Source organism: Triticum dicoccoides, chromosome 2B, assembly GCF_002162155.2.
Source record: "Triticum dicoccoides isolate Atlit2015 ecotype Zavitan chromosome 2B, WEW_v2.0, whole genome shotgun sequence".
NCBI lineage: Eukaryota > Viridiplantae > Streptophyta > Magnoliopsida > Poales > Poaceae > Triticum > Triticum dicoccoides.
In genome coordinates this window covers 689,652,315-689,675,414 of record NC_041383.1, presented here as the reverse complement: position 1 = coordinate 689,675,414, position 23,100 = coordinate 689,652,315, and the positions used below count along the sequence as shown (strand labels likewise).

At 43.0% G+C, this 23,100-nt stretch overlaps 1 protein-coding gene across 2 annotated transcripts; it reads left to right on the top strand.

The window, feature by feature from the left end:
- Nucleotides 1-12,248: 12,248 nt before the first annotated feature.
- Nucleotides 12,249-16,847, top strand: LOC119365639 (F-box/LRR-repeat protein At3g26922-like). 2 transcript variants are annotated; one of them, XM_037631288.1, is made up of 5 exons: nt 12,249-13,269; nt 13,463-13,618; nt 13,717-13,827; nt 15,174-15,213; nt 16,353-16,847. In XM_037631288.1, the coding sequence occupies exons 1-5, from the start codon at nt 12,364-12,366 to the stop codon at nt 16,562-16,564; spliced, it is 1,425 nt and encodes a 474-aa protein (XP_037487185.1). In that variant the 5' UTR covers nt 12,249-12,363; the 3' UTR covers nt 16,565-16,847. The 2 variants fall into 2 exon arrangements, with proteins under 2 accessions (XP_037487185.1, XP_037487184.1); XM_037631287.1 differs by having other exon boundaries at nt 13,717-13,916.
- Nucleotides 16,848-23,100: the final 6,253 nt, after the last annotated feature.

Here is a 23,100-nt window from a genome sequence, read left to right as displayed (position 1 = left end):
ATTAAAGAAAAGCGCTTGTTGGGAGACAACCCAATATTTACCCTTACTGTTTTTGTGTGTCCAAATGATTATGCTACTGTAGTAATCATGTTTTATAGCTTTTGTTTCAATAAAGTGCCAAGTAAGACCTTTAGGATAGCTTACGGTGATAGTTGTGTTGATCCTGCTGAAAATCAGAAACTTTTGCACCCAGTAAATTAGTTATGTTAATTCACAGAAACGTGCTTCTAATATGATTATTTTTTGTATGGATGTATAGACAAATTTCTTAGTACTTCCTAATTTGGTAGGATTTTTGGAGTTCCATAAGTATACGTTTGATACAGATTACTACAGACTGTTCTGTTTTTGACAGATTCTGTTTTTCGTGTGTTGTTTGCTTATTTTGATGCATCTATGGCTAGTATTAAGTGGTATGAACCATAGATAAGTTGGAATACAGTAGATATTACACCAATTTGAATTTATAATGAGTTAATTACAGTACCTAAGTGGTGGTTTTATTTTCTTATACTAACGGAGCTTACGAGTTTTCTGTTGAGTTTTGTGTTGTGAAGTTTTCAAGTTTTGGGTAAAGATTCGATGGACTATGGAATAAGGAGTGGCAAGATCCTAAGCTTGAGGATGCCCAAGGCACCCCAAGGTAATATTCAAGGACAACCAAGAGCCTAAGCTTGGGGATGCCCCGGATGGCATCCCCTCTTTCGTCTTTGTTTATCGGTAACTTTACTTGGAACTATATTTTTATTCACCACATGATATGTGTTTTGCTTGGAGCGTCATTTTATTTTGTTAGTATTTTCATGCTGTTATTTAGATTAATGTTTTGCATCTTTATTTTCAATAAAAATGTCAAGGATAGCTTTTGCCATGCTTATTTTGCTAGTATACATGTTGCTGTTTGAAAACAGAAAGTTTACCGCTGTTGCAAAAATTCCCTAGAAAAGTCAGAGAATGATATAATGATGAAACCTTTTGCATAATGAGCTCTGATAAATTTACCACAGTGGGAATTTTCTTTCATAATTTTTGGAGTTAGGTAAGTATTGATACTCTTGCATTCTTTACAGACTGTACTGTTCTGGCAGATTGCTGTTATGTTTGCATTGTTTGCTTATGTTTGCTTGTTTAATGATTCTATTTGAGGATAGGAGTATTAAATATGCAGAGGCATTGAGTATTGAATGTTGAATAATAATTTTAGTGATTTGTTACAGTAGAAAATGTTAAGGTTATGCATTGGTTTAAACTAACCTATCTCATGAGTTCTTGTTGAGTTTGGTGTGGATGAAGCTTTTGATAAAAAGAGAAACCATGATATGAGAGGAATTAAGGAGGCACAAAAGTTAAAGCTTTGGGATGCCCAAGGCACCCCAAGATAATATTTCAAGAAGTCTCAAGCATCTAAGCTTGGGGATGCCCCGGTAGGCATCCCACCTTTCTTCTTCAACAACTATCGGTTAGTATCGGTTGAGCCTAAGTTTTTGCTTCTTCACATGAGTTGTGCTATCCTTGCAATGTCATTTTAATTTGTTTTGCTTACTGTTTGAATACAATACCAAGATCTGAAATTCCTTAATGAGAGAGAGTCTTCACATAGTTACATAATTATTTAGCTACTCATTGATCTTCACTTATATCTTGTTGGAGTAGTTTTTCATTTACTCGTGTGCTTCACTTATATCCTATGAGTAAATTGTTGAATGAGTTGAATGTCATAAATATGAAATTATATATGCCTCATTTTCTTATCCCATGGGGAGTAATTACTTCACATCTGAGAAGTAGAGGTTGTAAATTTATTGAAGGTTAGCAAGCATTGTATTGGTCATTTGAACAATTCATGAAAGAATATTGAAGGAAGAGAGATTTCACATATAAATATACTATCTTAGACATCTTTTATAATTGTGAGAACTCATTAAGTATGACATGCTAAAGAGTTGATGTTGGACAAGGAAGACAACGTAATGGGTTATGTTTTCTCACATTTCAGTTAAAGTATATTGTCATGGATCATTCAAACATGTTGAGGTACTACTTGTGCTAGCCAAAATTCCTTGCACCAAGTAGAGGTACTACTTGTGCTTCCAAATACCCTTAAACCCAGTTTTGCCATGAGAGTCCACCATTCCTACCTATGGATTGAGTAAGATCCTTCAAGTAAGTTGTCATCGGTGCAAGCAATAAAAATTGCTCTCTAAATATGTATGATCTTTTGGTGTGAAGAAAATAGCTTTATACGATCTTGTTATGGAAGCAATAAAAGCGACGGACTCCATAATAAAGGTCCATATACAAGTGGCAATATAAAGTGACGTTCATTTGCATTAAGATTTTGTGCATGCAACCCTAAAAGTGCATGACAACCTCTGCTTCCCTCTGCGAAGGGCCTATCTTTTACTTTATGTCTTTTACTTTTATGCAAGAGTCAAGGTGATCTTCACCTTTCCCTTTTTCATTTTATCCTTTGGCAAGCACCTCGTGTTGGGAAGATCCTGATATATATATCCAATTGTATGTAAGTTAGCATGAACTATTATTGTTGACATCACCCAAAGGTGAATACATTGGGAGGCAACACTATAAGCCCCTATCTTTCTCAGTGTCCGATTGAAACTCCATAACCATTAGTATTGCATGAGTGTTAGCAATTGTAGAAGACTATATGATAGTTGAGTATGTGGAGTTTGCTATTCCCGAAAATAAGATGAATTGTAATTGTTTGATGACTGAGAATGAAGTTTGCTAGTTTTCAAGAAAGTTTATGGTCTATGCTTTGACATGTGAATTGCTTGTTACTTTATTGTGAGAAGTTTTATGAGATGAACTACTATTATGACATATTATGATGCTAGAAAAGGTGATTGAAATTATCATTGATCAAACTTGTGCACCTGCTAGCATTCACACTTCATAAATTCTTTCTTTTATCATTTACCTACTCGAGGATGAGTAGGAATTAAGCTTGGGGATGCTGATACGTCTCCAACGTATCTATAATTTATGAAGCATTCATGCTATTTTATTATCTGTTTTGAATTATTACGGGCTTTATTATACACTTTTATATTACTTTTGGGACTAACCTATTAACCGGAGGCCCAGCCCATATTGTTGTTTTATTGCCTGTTTCAGTATTTCGAAGAAAAGGAATATCAAACGGAGTCCAAACGGAATGAAACCTTCGGGAGCGTGATTTTTAGGAAGAATATGATCCGGGAGACTTGGAGTTCACGTCAGAAGATCATCGAGGAGGCCACGAGATAGGGGGCGCGCACACCCCCCTAGGCGCACCCTACCCTCTCGTGGGCCCCTCGAGGCTCCCCGACTGACTTCTTTCACCTATATAAGCCTACGTACCCTAAAAACATCAAAAAACAAAGATACATCGGGAGTTCCACCACCGCAAGCCTCTGTACCCATCAAAAACCTCTCAGGAGCCCGTTCCGGCACCCTGCCAGAGGGGGAATCCCTCACCGGTGGCCATCTTCATCATCCCGGCGCTCTCCATGACGAGGAGGGAGTAGTTCACCCTCGGGGCTGAGGGTATGTACCAGCAGCTATGTGTTTGATCTCTCTCTCTCTCTCTCTCTCATGTTCTCTCTATGGCACGATCTTGATGTATCACGAGCTTTGCTATTATAGTTGGATCTTATGATGTTTCTCCCCCTCTACTCTCTTGTGATGAATTGAGTTTTCCCTTTGAAGTTATCTTGTCGGATTGAGTCTTTAAGGATTTGAGAACACTTGATGTATGTCTTGCCGTGTTTATCTGTGGTGACAGGATTTCGCGTGCCACTTGATGTATGTTTTGGTGATCAACTTGAGGGTTCCGCCCATGAACCTATGCATAGGGGTTGACACACGTTTTCGTCTTGACTCTCTGGTAGAAACTTTGGGGCACTCTTTGAAGTACTTTGTGTTGGTTGGATGAATCTGAGATTGTGTGAGGCATATCGTATAATCATGCCCACGGATACTTGAGGTGACAATGGAGTATCTAGGTGACATTAGGGTTTTGGTTGATTTGTGTCTAAAGGTGTTATTCTAGTACGAACTCTTGAATAGATCGATCCGGAAGAATAACTTTGAGGTGGTTTCGTACCTTACCATAATCTCTTCATTTGTTCTCTGCTATTAGTGGCTTTGGAGTGACTCTTTGTTGCATGTTGAGGGATTGTTATATGATCTATCTATGTTATTATTGTTGAGAGAACTTGCACTAGTGAAAGTATGAACCCTAGGCTTTGTTTTCTATCATTGTAATATCGTTTGTGCTCACTTTTACCACTTGTTACCTTGCTGTTTTTATATTTTCAGATTACAAAAACCTATATCTACTATCCATATTGCACTTGTATCACCATCTCTTCACCGAACTAGTGCACCTATACAATTTACTATTGTATTGGGTGTGTTGGGGACACAAGAGACTCTTTGTTATTTGGTTGCAGGGTTGTTTGAGCGAGACCATCTTCATCCTACGCCTCCCACGGATTGATAAACCTTAGGTCATCCACTTGAGGGAAATCTGTTACTGTCCTACAAACCTGTGCACTTGCAGGCCCAACAACGTCTACAAGAAGAAGGTTGTATAGTAGACATCACCCCGCCTGGCCGACCGCGTCCGCCAGCGACGCCGCCCCGTCTCCTCCGCCCTGTCGTGCCTTCCCGGCCGGCCGTGGTCACCGACCGCGCCCCCTGGCCGTCCTCCCTGGCCTCGCCCGCCCTCCCCCTGTGGCGCACGCCATCACCCGCGGCCAGCGGCCGCGTCCGCTTCGGGCGCTCACGCCCACGCGCCCGCAACCGCTGCACCCGCACGCCCGCTAAGGCCTGGGCCGCTGACCGTGGGGCCCCACACCCATGTATTTTTTTTGTAAAAAATGTTAATAAAACAATTATTTAATTAATTAGTTAAATGGTTAATTAAATTAATTAATTAATTTAATGAACTAGATTAGTTAGTTAAATCAGTAATTAGTTAGCTGAGACAATGACAGGGGGCCCACTCCCTGTTGACCAGTCAAACGTTGACTGGTCAACCGGGACCCCCTGGTCCACCTATCAGCCACTGGGTGCACTTTGTGTACCCTGTGCTGGGTACACCTAGCATTTACTCTTTATTTTCGAATTAAATTAAAATTGCATAATATTATTAAAACTTTGAAAAATCATATAAAATAATCCGTAACTCAGATGAAAAAGTTTTATACATGAAAGTTGCTCAGAACGATGAGACGAATCCGAATACGTGGTCCGTTCATCTGTCACATGCCCCTATCATAGCGAACATGCAACCTTTCCCTTCCATTTCATCTGTCCGAAAATGCCTAACACTGGGGAAACATTCTCGGATGTTTTCCCCCTTCGCCAGTATCGCCTAACACTGTGTTAGAACACCTCTAGTACTGCTTGTTGTCATGATTATGCATATGTTTGCGTGTATTTACTGTTTCTTCCCTCTCTTCTCTCCGGTAGACCCCGAGACTGCTGTTGATGCCCCTGTGATCGACTATGTCGACGACGACACTTCTTCCCTTTCAACGGAGCTTCCAGGCAAGCCCCGCTTTGATCATCCCGATATCGCCCATTCCATTCTCTCATGCTTGCATTAGATTTCGCTACTGTATTTGATTGCTCCTATTCTGATGCATAGCCTGCTTTTGTACCTGCTATTGTACCTTACCTGCTTACCTAAACTGCTTAGCATAGGTTGGTTAGTGATCCATCAGTGACCCCCACTTTGTCCTTGTTGCCCCTGCTTCATCTTTGATGACTCAATCAACGTGATCGATGACCAGAGCCTGACACCTCACATCACATCACGCCCCTTTAGTTGCTCGACTCTGCAGGGCTACTATCGAGTGCCGAGGGTGATCCCTCATAACGCACTCCTGATGATAATTTTGTAGTGTAGCTATTCGGCCGTGGTCAACGAGGGTGGTTCCTCTTTCACCATTCCCGATACGGCTATCATGCAACACCTCAAGTGTGAACCTTGAGGGTGGATCCTCTTACGTTCACCTTGATGATTACATCGAGTGGAATTCTCCGTGGGTGATTCCTCGGGTTTTCCCCTTGATGTTTGGACACACGGTTACCTTGACTTTACTTAGGACCATTGTTAAAGTCGGGTCGGCCCTGAGGGGTACCCACGAGTTGATGTGAAAGTCGGGCGGGCCCGTTGAGCACCCGCGAGTTTTCTACGTGGCACGGCCGGGCAGTCTGGGCCCTTGCCGTAAGTCCATGAGACGGGGCGACGGGGTCACATTATCGTGAGTCTCTGCTCGTCTCCGCGAGCCCCCAATGCACTAATAGGTTCGGGTATTTGTTCCGAGTTGGCCTCTGGCCTTTACGCACTAACCACCACGCGAGAATAGTTATGGGCCTCGACGTCGTAGTATTAGCCGAAGCTTTGTCAGACGTCCAGTTCAGCATCGTGGGCCTGTCGGGCCAGTGCCATCCAGTATGAGGTGGTGCTCATCCCGGCTCGTCGCACAACGACCCGGAGTGCTGCGGGCGATAGACCCAAGACCCCGGGGTGCTTAGGATGTAGACCGGCGGGGACCTCTCTGCTGAGCCTAGGTAGGGCTGCGACGTGTTGATCTTCTGAGGCCGGGCATTGACCCAGAAAAGTGTGTCCGGCCAGAGTGATCGAGCGTGTTGGGTAACGTGGTGCACCCTTGCAGGGAAGACATATATTCGAATACCGTGTCCATGGTAACGGACGTTTAGACTTATATCCCGATATTATACAACTACAAATGGATACTTGAGATATGTGGCTCCGGGATTGCTTTATCGCAGGGAGTCGAGGAAGGATCTCTGGGCATTAACGTTACAACATGCTTGTTAAATATAAACTGATATTCTTTACTCTTCTACTTGCTGCAAGATGCTTGGAGCTTCTTGAAGATGCTAGTCTTTGATAGGCTAGGCCTTCCCTCTATTCTGGCTTTCTGCAGTTTAGTCCATAGATACAAACCTTCCATTTGATACCAATGCATACTTAGTATAGATCTGATGCTTGCAAGTACCTTGGATGAGTACTCACGGTTGCTTTGCTACCCTCTTTCCCCCTTATTTCTTCTTTCCGGTTGATGCAACCAGATGGTGGATCCTTGGAGCCAGATGCCACCGCCGATGGATACTACTACGTGGAGACCACCGACGACCAGGAGTAGTTAGGAGGACCCAGGCAGGAGGCCTTGCCTCTTCAATCGTTGATGTTTGTGCTAGCCTTCTTAAGGCAAAACTTGTCTAACTTATGTCTGTACTCAGATATTGTTGCTTCCGCTGACTCGCTTGTGTATCAAGCTTTTGTATTCGAGCCCTCGAGGCTCCTGACTTGTAATATGAAGCTTGTATGTCTTTCCTTTGTGTTTAGAGTTGTGTTGTGATATCTTCCCGTGAGTCCATGATCTTGATCATACACGTTTGCGTGTATGATTAGTGTACGATTGAATCGGGGGCATCATAGTCTACAAGGAGAAGGTTCGTAGTAGACATCAGTCATCCAACCACTGTCGCTATGTTGTTGCAGTTATATTTACCTTCCTCTTAAAATGTTCAATTTGTTATTTATAGTACATGAGTAAGAAATTGTAGCATTGTTGTAATTAATTATAGCTTCTGATGTTTCAGAATTTGGTTGTTGTCTCAGTAGCAATTAATTCATTTGCACATTGATCTTTTTAAGAAGATATGTCATAATTAACCTGTTTCTTCAATTTTTCAAAATAAGTATTGCTGATTTTCTATGTTGCTATAAACTCATTTTCCCTACAATTGTTATCGATCTAGTTTTAAATATTATAGGATGAACGGAAGTGTTCTTACTTGGAGTGGGTTGATCAAGAGTGGCCACAGTCTTTGAAGATGTGCCTAGCAAAGCTCTGGAGCATGTATGAGGAAGAGAAAAGAGGTAGGCTTAGAGAAAGTGTTGTCAACGCTGAAGAATATTTGAAGATGTGGGATAAAAAGAGGAAGGTGGAGAATGAGCTTAGATTTTTTAAATCAAACTTTGCTAAATGGTGTTAGCGAAGGAGGAGGCACTTTCCCAGTTGGCCAGTGCAAAACAGGTTCTTACTGAACTGAAAGTAGAGGTGGATAAGACGAGGCTGGATGATCTTGATTAGGAAAATGAATATATTGTTCTAATATTGTTCTTATGAAGTTGAACTAGCTATATGCTGTATTGTGCTGTTTTCAGGTAGCTGTCGTACTGCGACGTTAAAATATATCTATGCGCCTGATATGAAATTGGCAAACCATTTTTTGATATGAAATGTGAATTTGCGTAATACTAAAATTATTAATTGTAAACTAATAAACTTGCTAAATGGGTCATGGAATTTTGCAAATGGTTCTAGCAGTAAAAGCGCTTGTGATGGATAGCTCAATGCCACACAGTTTTTTCATCAAATCGTGTATGATGTAGTTGATAAAAGCAAACGGTTAACCAAGGCAGAGCCTGTGTGATAGTTACACCTATCAAACATGAGCCTATACATGAACCTGTGTGGGATGTACATACGAACAGAAATGTTTTCCCTGGATTAACTGTGTGTGATGTACATACAAACGGAAACGTTTTCCCTAGATTGACTGTGTGGGATGTACATATGGATGGAAGCGTTTTCCCTGGATTGACTGTGTGGGATGTACATAAGAACGGAAACGTATTCCTTGGATTGACTGTGTGTGATATACATACGAACAGAAATGTTATTCTGGGATTCACCGTGTGGGATGTATATACGAACGGAAACGATTGGGTTTCGATGCCTCGCCTGATCGCACACGAGCTCATTTTGCCCCATCCTGTGTGCCAGGAGGGCCTATCCTCGATGGTTTCTGGGTCGTGTGGGAAGGTCCCCCCTATCGCCCACACTCACTTGGCGACGGTTCCCAATGTCGTCGCGGACAGGGATTAAAAATCGTGTGTATAGCACCTCGATATACCAGTATAATATCATGGGGATCGCTTCTCCTTCTTCCCCATGTGCTAGACCTTTTTGTAATGCACTCGGGAAAGAAGGGATGAACGACCATCACGGACGGGCGAAATATCAGAGAGGGAACGTCCACCATATACACCATCAGAGACGAGAGATTTTCAAGGAAGACTTAACAGACCAAAAGTTAACCTGTGCTGAATAGTGATCTGTGTGTTGAATTTCTTGTATTTGTCGTCTATTTTTAATCTTTCAGTTATGAACACAACAAATGGATGACGATGATAGGATCCCCGAGTGCAATGATTATACCGACAACGAGGGTATGTGCGACATGTCTCACTTGGAAAACGATAGATGCTTCTCCCTCACGCTTAAGGAGGTCTTTGAATATTTTACGATATGTAACTTTAGCGACAAGTATTTCTTCTTAATTAAGCATGACTTAAGATTTTTTGCTTTAACATGTAATTTATGTTTTTTATAGTTTGACTAGTCCATCCCCTGCTATGCAAGACCTTATATCCTAGAGAAGCTATCTTTCGAAGAGATGTACAAGGTGGATAAGAAGAGAGTCCCTCCATAGGCCAGGCACGCGGACTATCGGGCCAGTACGCCAGGACCAACCCATTTGGCAACTTTTGTGTTTGATGACCGAAGCTTGATCGACTGCTCACACACACATCGGAGCAAAGCTGGCCAAACGGGTCGGTCCGACCCGCCACAAACGTGCCTGGCACGAGACGGGCCAACCCGCCATAAACGTGCCTGGCATGACATGGCCCGCCAGGGCATGATTAATAGTTAGGCTGGGCCGGCCCAGCCCACGTGCTGTAGGCAGCAGCCCAAGCACTGCACGTGAGGTAAATGGGTCGGCCCGCGACACGCTTAGGCACGCCAACACGTTTTCGGCTTCACTCCCAAAAAATGTTGAAAATTTAAAAAATTCTATGGAGTATTATTTGGGATGAATCTAGATTTTTATTACCGCTTACATCATTAAATCGTTGCATCTCAAAGAAGTAAAAAAAAATACAAAATCGTGCTCTAGAATTATAAAAAGATAAAAAAAATACAAAGACTACACTACGACAGTACAACTACTTAGATCCAAGCATTATAAAAATATGCAAGCAATACCAAAATGTTGAACACATTAGGTATTTATATAGGACATACTAGCACATATGCCCGTGCGTTGCAACGGGAGAAAACTAACATCATACAAACCTAGCACAATAAGCATGGCAAGAAAGCCCATCCTAGTAGGTGCATGTCCTACATTTGAACAGTGTCCCACATGTATCATTGCTTAATCTCCTTCCCGTCCCTCCCATAGTGATCGCGGTGTATGCCTAATTAGGACACGTTTGAACGTGGTTCAATCTTAAATCTTAAGACAATGAGATTGGCCATCACACGACTCACTATCATTCAATTGCGCTAGCACAAAGAGGTATTTACAACATCAAAAATTAGTCTCATCGAGCTAGACATGAGTGCCGCCCTCCACGAGGTACTTGCTCCTAACAATGAAAAGGGGAAATAAATAGAGGCATCTTTCAGCCTATTACTCGTTGCGTAGCCCTCATAATCTTTCTGACTACAAATAAATCCAGTTTCAGCTATTGCACAAAATAACTTACATGTATCATCGCTTAATCTCCTTCCCGTCCCTCCCATAGTGATCGCGGTGTATGCCTAATTAGGACACGTTTGAACGTGGTTCAATCTTAAATCTTAAGACAATGAGATTGGCCATCACACGACTCACTATCATTCAATTGCGCTAGCACAAAGAGGTAATTACAACATCAAAAATTAGTCTCATCGAGCTAGACATGAGTGTCGCCCTCCACGAGGTACTTGCTCCTAACAATGAAAAGAGGGGAAATAAAAAATAGAGGCATCTTTCAGCCTATTACTCGTTGCCTAGCCCTCATAATCTTCCTGACTACAAATAAATCCAGTTTCAGCTATTGCACAAAATAACTTCACGTGATCTTTATGACTACAAAATAAACCCAGTCTCTTTATTACTCCCTTCGTTCCTAAATATAAGTATTTTTAGAGGTTTCAAATGGACTACAACATACAGATGTATATAGACATATTTTAAAGTGTAGGTTCACTCATTTTGCTCCGTATGTAGTACCTTGTTGAAATCTCTAAAAAGACTTATATTTGGAAACGGAGGGAGTATATTATACAAAAAGGTGCCATAATATTGTGGCTCGCGTGTGTGCTAGATTTTCAATGCAAATGCTGTCCCACTTTCTAAAAATTAATAATCAATGGCTTGTGGTCTAGGAAATTAGCGTGCGTACTTGGCGGAATATTGTGGGTCTTTGCCTTTGATATTGTGTACGCTAGATTTTCAATGCAAATGTTCTTCATTCCTTCTTATTTGTCAGCATGTGTATTTCCGCTCCTTTTCAATATAATATCCTTCCTTTTCTCGACGGATCAATTTTCATCCACCTTATTAAATTCAAGGTGCCTCGCTTATTCTCAGGAAAGCCATTAACATATATAAATTGGTGAGATTTTATGAAAAACATCGAGGTGGGATTTTTTTAGTTATCAACGAACACTCTATTCTAACACAATTGACCGTAAGAGGCCGGGACGTTGGTCAACTTTTTTTTCTGGGCCAATAGGGGCCCAATAATGTTTCCAGTTCAATAGAAAGCGTCTATTATGTAAGGAGCACAGGTTAAATCAGGAACGTGTGGCTGGCCCAGTTGGTAGCCGCAGCGCTTTGATGATAGCGAGGTCATGAGATCAAATCCAAGTGCATTGGTAATTAATTTTTTCTCAACTTTGAACTGGAGTTTTTTTTGGTGGGCTGAGGCCCATGTGAGCGATGTGAATCTGACTTTTGTGTGGGTTGAGGCCCGAGTGAGTGATGAACAAACTGATGGGGCTCACGACAAATAATAATACCACCTCGGATAGTAAAGATCTCAATAATATGGGTGAACGGATGAAAAATTTGGAGAAACCCACCTTGCTTTATTAGTAAAAAAAAAGTTAGGTATAGATATAGATATATTTATATATTTCAGAAAAAAACAGGCTGTGCCGGCCCGTGTGCCTAGCCTCCAGGCCCAGGCATGGCCGAGGCGTGCCCCGCGCCGGGCACGGCCTGTTTAGCCCGTGCCGTGTCTGGCCCATGGCGGACCGTGCCGGCGTGCTCGCGGCCCGTCCTGGTTGGCGCGGCCCGTTTGGCCAGCTTTGCATCCGAGAGACCCGCGTTGAGAATTTGCCCAAGGAAATGAACTGAACTCTTCTTTTTTCCCCTCTTGGCCTCTCCCTTCCTCGTGACTCCTCCGTGCTCCCCTGGCGGCGGCGCACAACACCTGTTCGGCGGAACGCCGCTCCAGGGCGAGAAGCTTCGACCATGGCGAGCGGGGCGGACCGCATCAGCGCCCTCCCGGAGGACATCCTCCACCACGTGCTCCGCCTCCTGCCGGCTCATGAGGTGGTGCGGACGTGCTTGCTCGCCCGCCACTGGCGCGGCGTCTGGAGGTCCGTGCCCACCCTCCGCTTCACCGGGGCCAAGGGGTGGGGCAGCGCCGACATGTTCGCCCAATTTGTGGACCACTTGCTCCACCTCAGGTGCGAGGGCGACGGTCCGCCTCTGGATTCCTGCGATTTCGACTTTGATTCCGACGGATTCATGCTGTTGCCCGCTAAGGAGTGGCATGCGAGCACCTGGCTCTGGAAAGCCCTGCCTCGTGTTCGGGCTCTCCGGCTCCGGCTTCGTATTGTCGACGAGCAGGAAGCCTTGCCACTATCTTATATGCATCTCTTCTCCCAGCACCTCACGAGATTAGAGCTTGTTGGTGTCTCTTTCAACAACAGCGTCGCTGATTTTTCAGGCTGTCCGGCATTGGTGGAACTGAGTATGGATACTTGTGACGTCTTTATGAAACAACTGCTGTCTCCATCCTTGAAACATCTGCGAATTGCCCGCTGCTATATTTCTGATCGTTACCGCATTCTTATTTCTCTACCAAATCTTGTTTCGCTTGAGTTGATCGAATGCCACCGAGGAAGGGTTCCATTGCTTGGAAGCTTGCCGCGGTTAGCAAGAGCTGTTGTGGTGCTTAACGAGCATTGTGCTGATCAATGCTCTCAGGATCGGCTTGATAGTTGTGGTGCTGGGAGAAGAGATATTTGTTATGGTTGTTATTATTATTATGGAGATCCTGGACATGGGCCTCATTATGACCGCAACGACTGCATCTTTCTCAAAGGTTTATCAGAAGCCACAGACTTGGAGTTGTCAGCTGATTCTGTTGTGGTATGCTTGCAAGTGCTTCTCTCTTATTATTATGTTATATATGTGTCATCGTTTCTCATGCAGTCATCATATCCATCATCACAAATCGTAATTGCTTTATAAATGACTTACTTCACACATCAGCTGATTGTACCTTATACTTCAAAGGCCAAAAGGTTCCTAATTTGATCCGTCCCTTTTGCACTTTCCCTAGACTGTTCTCAACAGGGATTTGAAGTGGTGCCCTACATTTACCAAGTTAAAGACTTTGCTACTAAATGATTGGTGTTTGGCTGCTGACCACAATGCACTAATTTGCTTTCTCCAACACTCACCAATTTTGGAGAAGCTTACCCTTCAACTTTCTGAGGTATAGATTTTAAGCTGGATAGCTCATGTGTATCATTTAAAATGACCATCCATTATTACCTGATTGATTATTATTTTATTTGTGTGTGTGTGTGTTAGGGACCTTCATATGTAACTGAAGCAGAAGGAATATACAAACCATTGGGACAGTCAGTTGCATCCAACTGTCTTAAGATTGTTGAAATCAAATGTGCAAATGTTGATAAAAAGGTTCACCAAATTTTGAAGATACTGACTACTTATGGCATACACCTTGAGCAAATTAGTGTCCAACAAACTAGCGGAATTCCTGGATCTGGGTGTGAGTTAAACTGTTGGCACTCTTCAAGCTACTTATATTTCCATTTGTTATTGTGTTTATGCGCTATACAACAGTCAGTGAAGAAAATCTCAAACTAATTAGCACACTATAGTTAGAAATTTGGGTGTGTGTGGAGAAACGTTGAGCAGATACTGATGTTGAGACTCCCATATTTGATGAAGAGGTAGTGAAAGATACTCCCTCCGTAAAGAAATATAAGAGCGTTTAGATCACTACTTTAGTGATCTGATCACTACTTTAGTGATCTAAACATTCTTATATTTCTTTACAGAGGGAGTAACAATCTATTGCATGTTTGTAAGGAAAATGGACAGGAGCTCCTGGGTGCTACATCCCCCTATATGAATATCAAATTCAACAAATACCAGAAAAATTCAAAAAGGTCCATGTTTGTAACTGCTAATTGGCTTTATTATCCAAAAACCTATACCATCAATTTGGATTTTGGAATGAACTACTCTGTATGCGCAAGTTAGTTAGTAACAATTACACATCAAGCAATTCCAAGTCTATTATGTATTGGCATTATATAGAAGTTGCAGATTAACGAGTGGTCCCAGTACTCTTGGTAGACAACAGGTGAATGGTATCATTTATCCAGCTGTTTCGATTGAGCCTGCTGCCATCTAGATGCTTTACAAACTAGCATGTGACTATCTTGCTCTTCTTATTTTACAATTCCCCTTGTGAATGTTGCGTATTATTTTGTCCCTTCTTTTTAGCTGACAGCTCACAACAAATAACATATCAATTATTTTGGCAATTTTTAACTCCATACTATTGCCCTCTATAGAAGGGGAGCCTTGGCGCAGTGGTAAAGCTGCTGCCTTGTGACCATGAGGTCACGGGTTCAAGTCCTGGAAACAGCCTCTTGCAGAAATGTAGGGAAAGGCTGCGTACAATAGACCCAAAGTGGTCGGACCCTTCCCCAGACCCTGCGCAAGCGGGAGCTACATGCACTGGGGCTGCCCTATTGCCCTCTATAATCGTTTATGAATCCTGTTATGTACGATGTTACATGTTAAATAACCAGAAAGAAGCAAAAATATTACCATCTTATTTTAGTGAAGTTAGTCCCACTTTTACAATATTTTGATAGAAAGAAGTATGTTACAAATGAAGCTCTTATTAGAAGATAATATACATGTTTCCATATTATTTACAAAGCATTGAAAATTACCATTTGTCTAGTAGGTTCTGTCTGAATTGATTCTTTGTCTTTCTTATCTTGCAGGTTTCAATTTTGTTTGCACTGGTTTCAGCTAAAACTAGAGGTACGAACATATGGACTGTTCTTAGATTCAGGTCTCTTTAATTTTTTAGAAATGCATGGAGCAAGTTTTGGGTAGTGTTGTGTAGTTATGTCACTCTTGATTAAGTTGGATTAACCATTCCAATCTTCTACTCCCTCCGATCCATATTAATTGTTGCTCACTTAGTACAACTTTAGTACAAAGTTGTACTAAGTCAGCAATAATTAATATGGATCGGAGGGAGTACAATGCAACTCTGTTAGAATACTTGCAATATCTAGCGTAGATGTTCACTCATTCTGCTCCGTACATTGACGCAATATGTGCATATATAAATGAAGGAAAGGCAAAAAAAAATGCTTGCTGTTTAAAGTTTGGATGTACACCAGTTGAAGAACAGTTTGTCGTTATTCCTAGACCCAATGATGAAAACGGGGGAAAATAATTGAAGTACATAACTACAAGACTCTCCTCAACCATAACCTAAGTGCCCTCATTTTTTTGTATTTATGCTGCAATGTGGCATCATTATTTTCGTTCAGTAGTTTATACCAATAGTCGATGAGTTACACATCGTGAATAATACCAATGGAAGAAAGGTCAGGTGGTCTTATGCACTGAAAATATGCCGCGCTCCTGTGGCCAACCTTTTAAGATTTTCTTGGAACGAACTCAACAAACCACGAAACAGCTGATCAACAGATTTCGTTGTCCAGAAGGTATAATTCCCATTCCAGAAGCACGACCACAAATTTGACCAAATAAATGTAGCTAGGAAAGTCGACACATCAACAACAGGTGATCGACAGATTCAGTGGCATGCACCACAAAATTCACAAGCATTGCTACCTTCCATCCATTTTGAGCTTATTATCCTTAGTTAACTCTGCATTCCTCAAAACAGTCCAAAGAACATATTAATTTTCAATGACAGTCAAAATTCATACATGGTTTTGAATGGGTTAAAACAGACTGAATTCTGAGAGCTGGATAAGAGGAATGTACTGAAAACTCATCCTTTAGATCCTAACGATAATTTCAAACTCATGCGCTTCTCATACAAATGCACTTCAGCACATTCCTTTTATAACTGTTGGGTTGTTAATTAGAGATATCTGTCTTCTGATGATCTCAAATTCTCAATATATATGCTTGTCTAGGTACAAATGACGTCATACCGGCTGACGGCAAGAAGCTACCCACGTTCTCAAGGCGGCCAACTCCACCGGAGGAGAGGAGCTGCTCATGGTCGTTCACAAGGCCCTTGTTGCTGCTCACCATCGTCCCAAAGCCCTGTCCCTTTTGTACTCCATACCACTCGTCTGCTAAACAATTTCCCGTGGCTCGTGAACTTTGTGGAGAGTTATTCTAATTTTCTGAGTATGTGATAAAATGGATGCATATCAATCTAAACATTAGGTTCAGTCTACGACTGTCCATTCAAGCAGAAATAATAACACGTCTCTGAAAAGGCAAAAGCTCACCACTAAAAATTCAGAATTCATGCACATAATAAACTTTTCCTTTGTAATTTTCAGATTTTTTTGGGGTGTGTGTATGCCCATCTGTACTCTATTTTTTCTTTGTGTGTGTTTTCTTATTTTTCCAAGACAAACTGGACCTTCATTCATCATCCGAAGTACTCCCTCCGTTCCGAATTACTTGTCTTAGATTTGTCTAGATACGGAGGTATCTAGCACTAAAATGAGTCTAGATACATCCGTATCTAGACAAATCCAAGACAAGTAATTCGGAACGGAGGGAGTAGAAAGGTGAACATGCCGTAGCCGGTGAAAACTTGCAATCCTATTGTAATCTCTTTCTTATGTACTCCCTCCGTAAAGAAATATAATAGCGTTTAGATCACTAAACGCTATTATATTTGTTTACAGAAGGAGTATAACCAATCTTCAAAGTATTGCTCGTGAGTAAACCTCTCTCGGTCTGCTGTCCCTGAAAAAATGGGCCCATTCCAGCTGCTGTGTAGTCCTTCGAAGAATCTAGGTGATTGATAGAGAAATGCATGGTGTAAATTTAGTTTTGGAGACAGCGCTCCCCCGCTCTCCCGCTAGGGCTCCCACCCCTGCCGCCGCCGGCCGCCGGCCGCCGGGCGCGCGCCTCCAGGCCCGCCCCGCTCCCCCCCCCCCCGTGACGCACCGCGCACGCCGGGGGACAACCAGTACACCAGGTGTTCGTTGCGGACGATGCAAGAGAAACCTTTATAGCAATGAGCCCATCCGTTGCAACGGATCCAAAATAGAATAATACATATTCACAAATTTGAAAGAAAACAATTTAGTTTTGATATACATATCACTAAAAATATCTTATGTTTCACTCCAAATATATTCTTTGGGCTGTTTTGATGAGGTAAGGGAGGAATGTGGTTGGTTTCAAGATACTAAGGGGTTTTGTGTAAACTAGAGCAGAGAAGTGGGAATTGTTGCAAAAGGCCACAACTTACATCACAGCCGTTAGATGCAGATCTAATGGTCAGAAATACGGATGACAGGCACACCATCATCACCAACTGAGTCTTTTATAGGAGTAGGAGTAGAGAAAAAACCGAGTTGATGATGATGGTGTGCCTGCCATCTAATAGTATAGACCGTCAGATCTATATCTAATTGATAGAAAATAAACTATGACAATATTACAAAAGATACCCTCACCTCTCTCCACATTTACAGATAAGGCATTGCGTCGTTCATCCTTATCTCCCACAACCTCATTGCTGAGCAATTAAAAAAAGAAAGTCTCTGGAACAATCTGGCATGGTGGCCGCTGCCGGCGCCGTCCATCACCATGCCTCCGCCCAGTCCAACCACCAGTCACCACCACACCCCACTCCTCCTCACCTTATCTATCATCTTTCTCGAGATATCATTTTTTTGATGAAATGGTCGAGATACCATTTTTCTGATAAAATTCTCGAGATATCATTAGTTTTTACACATGGGATTACTCCTGCATGGGTCAATCACAACATGTGTTCTGTAAAAAAATGCATCTTGATGTTCCGTGCAATGCACGTGCATCTTGCTAGTTCTTTTGCATATAATTCCAAACACCACGTAGACACGGTTTTTGACCATTTTACAACTATGTTAGTATCATTATTAGTGGTCAGCCGGTGCAAGTTATAGCCCCGGGTGTTTTAACCTTTTTTTTCGTAATGATATCTGGCGATTGTTCGCCACGAGCTCAATCCTAGCGAATCCCACGTAACTGTCAGATTTCCATCCGACGGTGGACTGTTTTTAAGCCATAGTATTTGACAAAACCGCCACCCTTACACACGTACTGTAACTGCGTCGCGAGCGTTTGCAAATGCCATGTCTGCTAGCGAACGTTTGTTGGGGATTGGAGTTAGCACCGATGGTGGTTCGTAGTCGTTCCACGCTCGGGCATTGAAGTTTGTAACTATTTTAGATTAGAATATACTAATCCTTCGGTGCTAGTCGTAGAGCAGAGTCCTACTCCACTACTACTCTACTCAAGCAAGTTAGGGCATAGTAATAGGTACTGTAGGGAGTACCAGTACTGTGATCACTCAAGCAAGTTAGGACATAGTAGTAGGTACTGTAGGGAGTACCAGTATTGTGATCACTCAAGCAAGTTGTCTGGCATCGATATGACCCTACACTGCTGGTATGTGTCTTGTAAGTCAAGCGGCGCGCTGTAGTCATCATCACCTATCCACTTCCCGCAGCACATATTCGCTTCTCCATCTTTGTCCGCACATAATCGTCCAATCTTCCATCCACGCTAAGGCACCTCCCCCCTCTTCCGAAACCCAAGCACTAACAATGGCAGAACCGAGCAGCGTCCGCCGAAAGAGTGGCTAGAATTCGCTCCCCACAAAGGTAATCAAGCTCATTGTTTCGCGTGTGGACAATCTCAGTACCATGCCGCTCGCCGCGTGCTCGTCTAGGATGTACCATTTACTCAAAGCCCTCAGGTCGGAGCTTTTTAAGCCAGCTCCTTGCTTGCTGATGCCGCCTGATCTTCAGAAATGGCATGTCACGCAACATAACGATCATAGGGTGGCGGGCATCAACCCACTTGACTGCGATCCGATCCCCGTCACCCTGAACTACATTAACGGTATGTACTGGGTCGGCATCAACACGTCTTGGATGGTGCTCGTCGACGGTCGCGGCAGCTGGATGCTCGTGGAGGTCTACACCCGGCGATTGATCCCCCTTCTTTCGATTAACACTGCACTACTTTGGCACCGCGACACAGAATACTCGGAATCTTACAGTAGACAACATGATACCAAGTTTGATTTGTTCAAGGTTGTAATCTGCCAAGTGCCCACAAGATCTGCGGATTATAAAGACTTCAGGCTAATTGTGTTCTTCAACCGCGATCTCTCCTATCTGACAGGTCACTGCGGTAAGTGGATAAATCCGCACGTCCATCACAGGATCATACATCCTCCATGGTTCTTTGATGCCATTGAACACAAGGGCTTCATTTACGCTATCGACTCCTTCTATGGCTGGACGTATTGCTGGCATACTCTAGTCATCGCTACAAACGGCTGTTACAGCAGTATGTTATTTTCCTATGATGTCATGATGGCTTGCTTATATTACTGTCAACATTTACTAAAAAATATTCATGCTCATAACATGATGTTCTTAAGATTGACTACATTAACAGCCCTTTTTTATTTCACTCCAACTTGATATGATGTTGTAGGCCGCCTGGTGTCCCTACCCTTCCTAATCCCAGAACCTTTCAAAGAAAAGCGGCATGGCAGTTGTAGGTGGTTCCTGGCTCGATCAGACGATGGTGAATGATTGATGATCGTTCACACGTACCGGACGTGTTGTTTCACGGAATACAATCACAGTCACTGCAAGGTCTTTGAGCAGTATCCCAGCTTCTCTGGACCTTCAAGAATTTTTGACTGGAGGCTGGTAAGTAGCCTTGGTACACGCTCTCTGTTTCTCAGACTGAATTATCCGATTAACCAGGAGATAACTGACAGCGAGGATCATGATGGCAGCGCGGTTTCATTCATCAGGCAAAACTGTGTGTACACAGTGTACCATGCGTCTCTGCATGCACCATACTCTGATATGTGCTGCCACGCTCTGCAACCCAAAGTAGGAGAGAGGGTTGCAAGTATCAGACTTCGACCTGGTGGCTGGAGTTTCCCCCGTCAGGCACCCATCTGGTTCAAGCCTTCAGCCAATCTTCACAACTTAATAAATAGTAACGTCTAACTGAGCCAGATAGTTAGATGCGTACACTTGGTGTAGTAGGATCTTTATTTAGTTTGATGCATACACTTGTTCTTTTTTGGTAGCCCTTTTGTAATGATGGCTGATGTTTGGTTTGGAAGAGAGAGATGCGTCTTTACTCTTATGGCCTACTTACTACTTCTGTTGCACCCCCAACCCTGGTTGCTGCTGCTGCTGTTTTCGATGTACAATCAGTAGTATATGTCGTCTATTGGTTGAATAAATGTGTTGTTAGAACGACAAACACAATGTTTTGGAAGTTGTTGCATGGTCCGATCCTTTAGTGCCCCGTACCGTACGTAGCGCATACTATTTTTGGTACAGAACACATTTTCCACTTGTTGATAACATGCAACCCATTGATGAAGGCCCAATAGAGGAGCCCATAATTAACTAGAAGGGAGGCTCTCACATAATTAATTGGAAGGGTACATGCTCATGGCCCCTTAAACATAAATAAGTAAATAAATAAATAAAGCTAAATGATCATCCACCAGTTCTTTAAATTCACGATTTAACAGGAGGATATTATTTCCTATGATAGTGTCGCTAAATTCAGTCGATATTATTCTTAGGCAAAGATAGCGACCAGTCTTCTTTCTCCCACCATTTTCTTCCTGCAACCAGCGGACCCATGCAAATCGTAGTCAATGTCGTAAATAGTTTCGGTCCATTTTTATTTTTCAATAAGAATGTCCAACCCAGCCCAGCACATTGGCGACAACACTTTATCCTCCGCATTGGTGCGCTCGCCGCGGCGCCACCGTCCGGCCCTGTCAACATAGTGAATCGGGAGAGGACTGTAGTTGTGAGTATGACAGTACAGACCCACCAGGTCAACTCCCGAACACAAGCAAGCGCCTCTTTTACTACTCAGATGCATCCCTCGTTTTTTACTCTAATCCACCCTGCTGATATCTGGGACCCACATCATTTTCAATGTATAGTCAATTAACGACAGAATTGCACATTTTTTTAAGGATTTGTTCGGAAGAGCAGGCTATAAACTGGGTTATGCGGTCTCTGTGGTCTGTCTAACAACATGACCAGCCCAACAGTTTTTTCTTTGGGAAAATAGGTAGCCCACTATTTCTTTTTGAAGAATACCCAAGTTAGGCCTATTTGTTTTCTCCGACTTACTGGGCTGCAAATCTTTCAAGACAAGAAGGGATGCATTCCGGTCTGGCCAAAGAGTATGGTCAGTATCTGTTAAAAGTAATATCAAAGGGGTTGAAAATTCCAAAAAAGTTATAGCAAATGGGAAATTAGTTTCTTTTTTTTGTTTTTGTTCTTCACTGATATTTTATATTTCATTGGATTTTAACATGACATAGTACTAATTTATTTTTAAATTTGTTTCAGTATGGCTATTAATTTTTGGATTAAAAATAGTTTGTTCCCCAGCAAAATTTTGCGAATTTTCAAAATTCCGTGCATTTTTAGTTCAATTTTTTAACCTTGGTACTGACCAGAAAATGGGCAGCAATTCTAAAAATGGAAAATGGGCTGCAATAAATTCCATATAAATTAGAAAATGAGTAAAAATTATAAAAATAATAGCAAATGGGTTGTACATGCCACATATTTCGAGGTTTACTTGTTTACGCAAGGCTTTGTCAGTCAACACACTATTCTGGTAGAAGTGACTGTTGGATGTCCATCCAACGGCCAACGTGCTTCTTCAACTCTGATCTTCCTGCTCCAGCCGCCTAAACCAGCGCCGGCGGGGCTGCCTGCTCCCTCCTCTTGTGGCCCGCTGTGATGTCGTGCAGACTTCACCGGCCCACCATACTCCCTCCGCTGGCCTGGCCGCACGCAATCAACTGCCTCCTTATTACGCAAAAAATGATTCCTCCCACTGACATCTGGGGCGCACCGGTTCGCAGGCTGACCTATGGGCCTACTAAGTTGACGCGTATGCAGGGCTTTGTCAACTTAGTCAACAAACGATTCTAGCAGCAATGACCATTGGATTTGAATCGAACGGTCATGCTGCTTCTTCAATCGCTGCTCTTCTTGCACCAGCCGCCCAAACCAGCACCGGCGAGACCGCCTGCTCCTGCCTCCAGTGGCCGGCTGTGCTGCCATTGAGGCCTCACCGCCCCTACTACTCCCACCGCTGGCCAGGCCCTGCGGCGGCGGCAGCCTCACACGGCAGCCGAACCAGTGAACCCTCGGATTCCTCTCCGCGTGGGCATCCATTGCCATGTCTTCCCCGGCTCCGTGTTGTCCCCTTCCTAGTCCTCGCCGTCGTCCACCGCCTTGGTGCTCTCGGCGCGGTGTGGTCAATGTGGTCAAGGAGCGACTTCCATCGGAAGAGCACTGTGCGTGGAGAGGCTGACAGCTGGGTCCACAGCAGCAGCAAGGAAGTGCCTCCTTATTACGCGCAAAATAATTATTCCTCCACCTAACAGCAGGGACCCACCGGAGAGGCCATCGTATTTCATGAAAAAAACATTTCCATCCCTGACTGCTGGGACCCACCAGCTACATCTTCGCACGCAAGGAAGTGCCTGATAGTCGGGACCCACCTGGTCGAAGCGTACGTAGCGTTGCCATTCTGGTCGCAAACGTGTACGTACGTACTGGTCGATCTGAAGGAAATATGCCCTAGAGGCAATAATAAAGTTATTATTTATATTTCCTTATA

What these genes read in the sequence shown, in the direction of transcription:
- LOC119365639 (XM_037631287.1), top strand. Translation starts at nt 12,364, where the DNA reads ATGGCGAGCGGGGCGGACCGCATCAGCGCCCTCCCGGAGGACATCCTC. An exon ending in TTACCCTTCAACTTTCTGAG is followed by an intron (nt 13,619 to 13,716) that starts GTATAGATTTTA and finishes TGTGTGTGTTAG; the next exon opens with GGACCTTCATATGTAACTGA. An exon ending in GGTTTCAGCTAAAACTAGAG is followed by an intron (nt 15,214 to 16,352) that starts GTACGAACATAT and finishes ATGCTTGTCTAG; the next exon opens with GTACAAATGACGTCATACCG.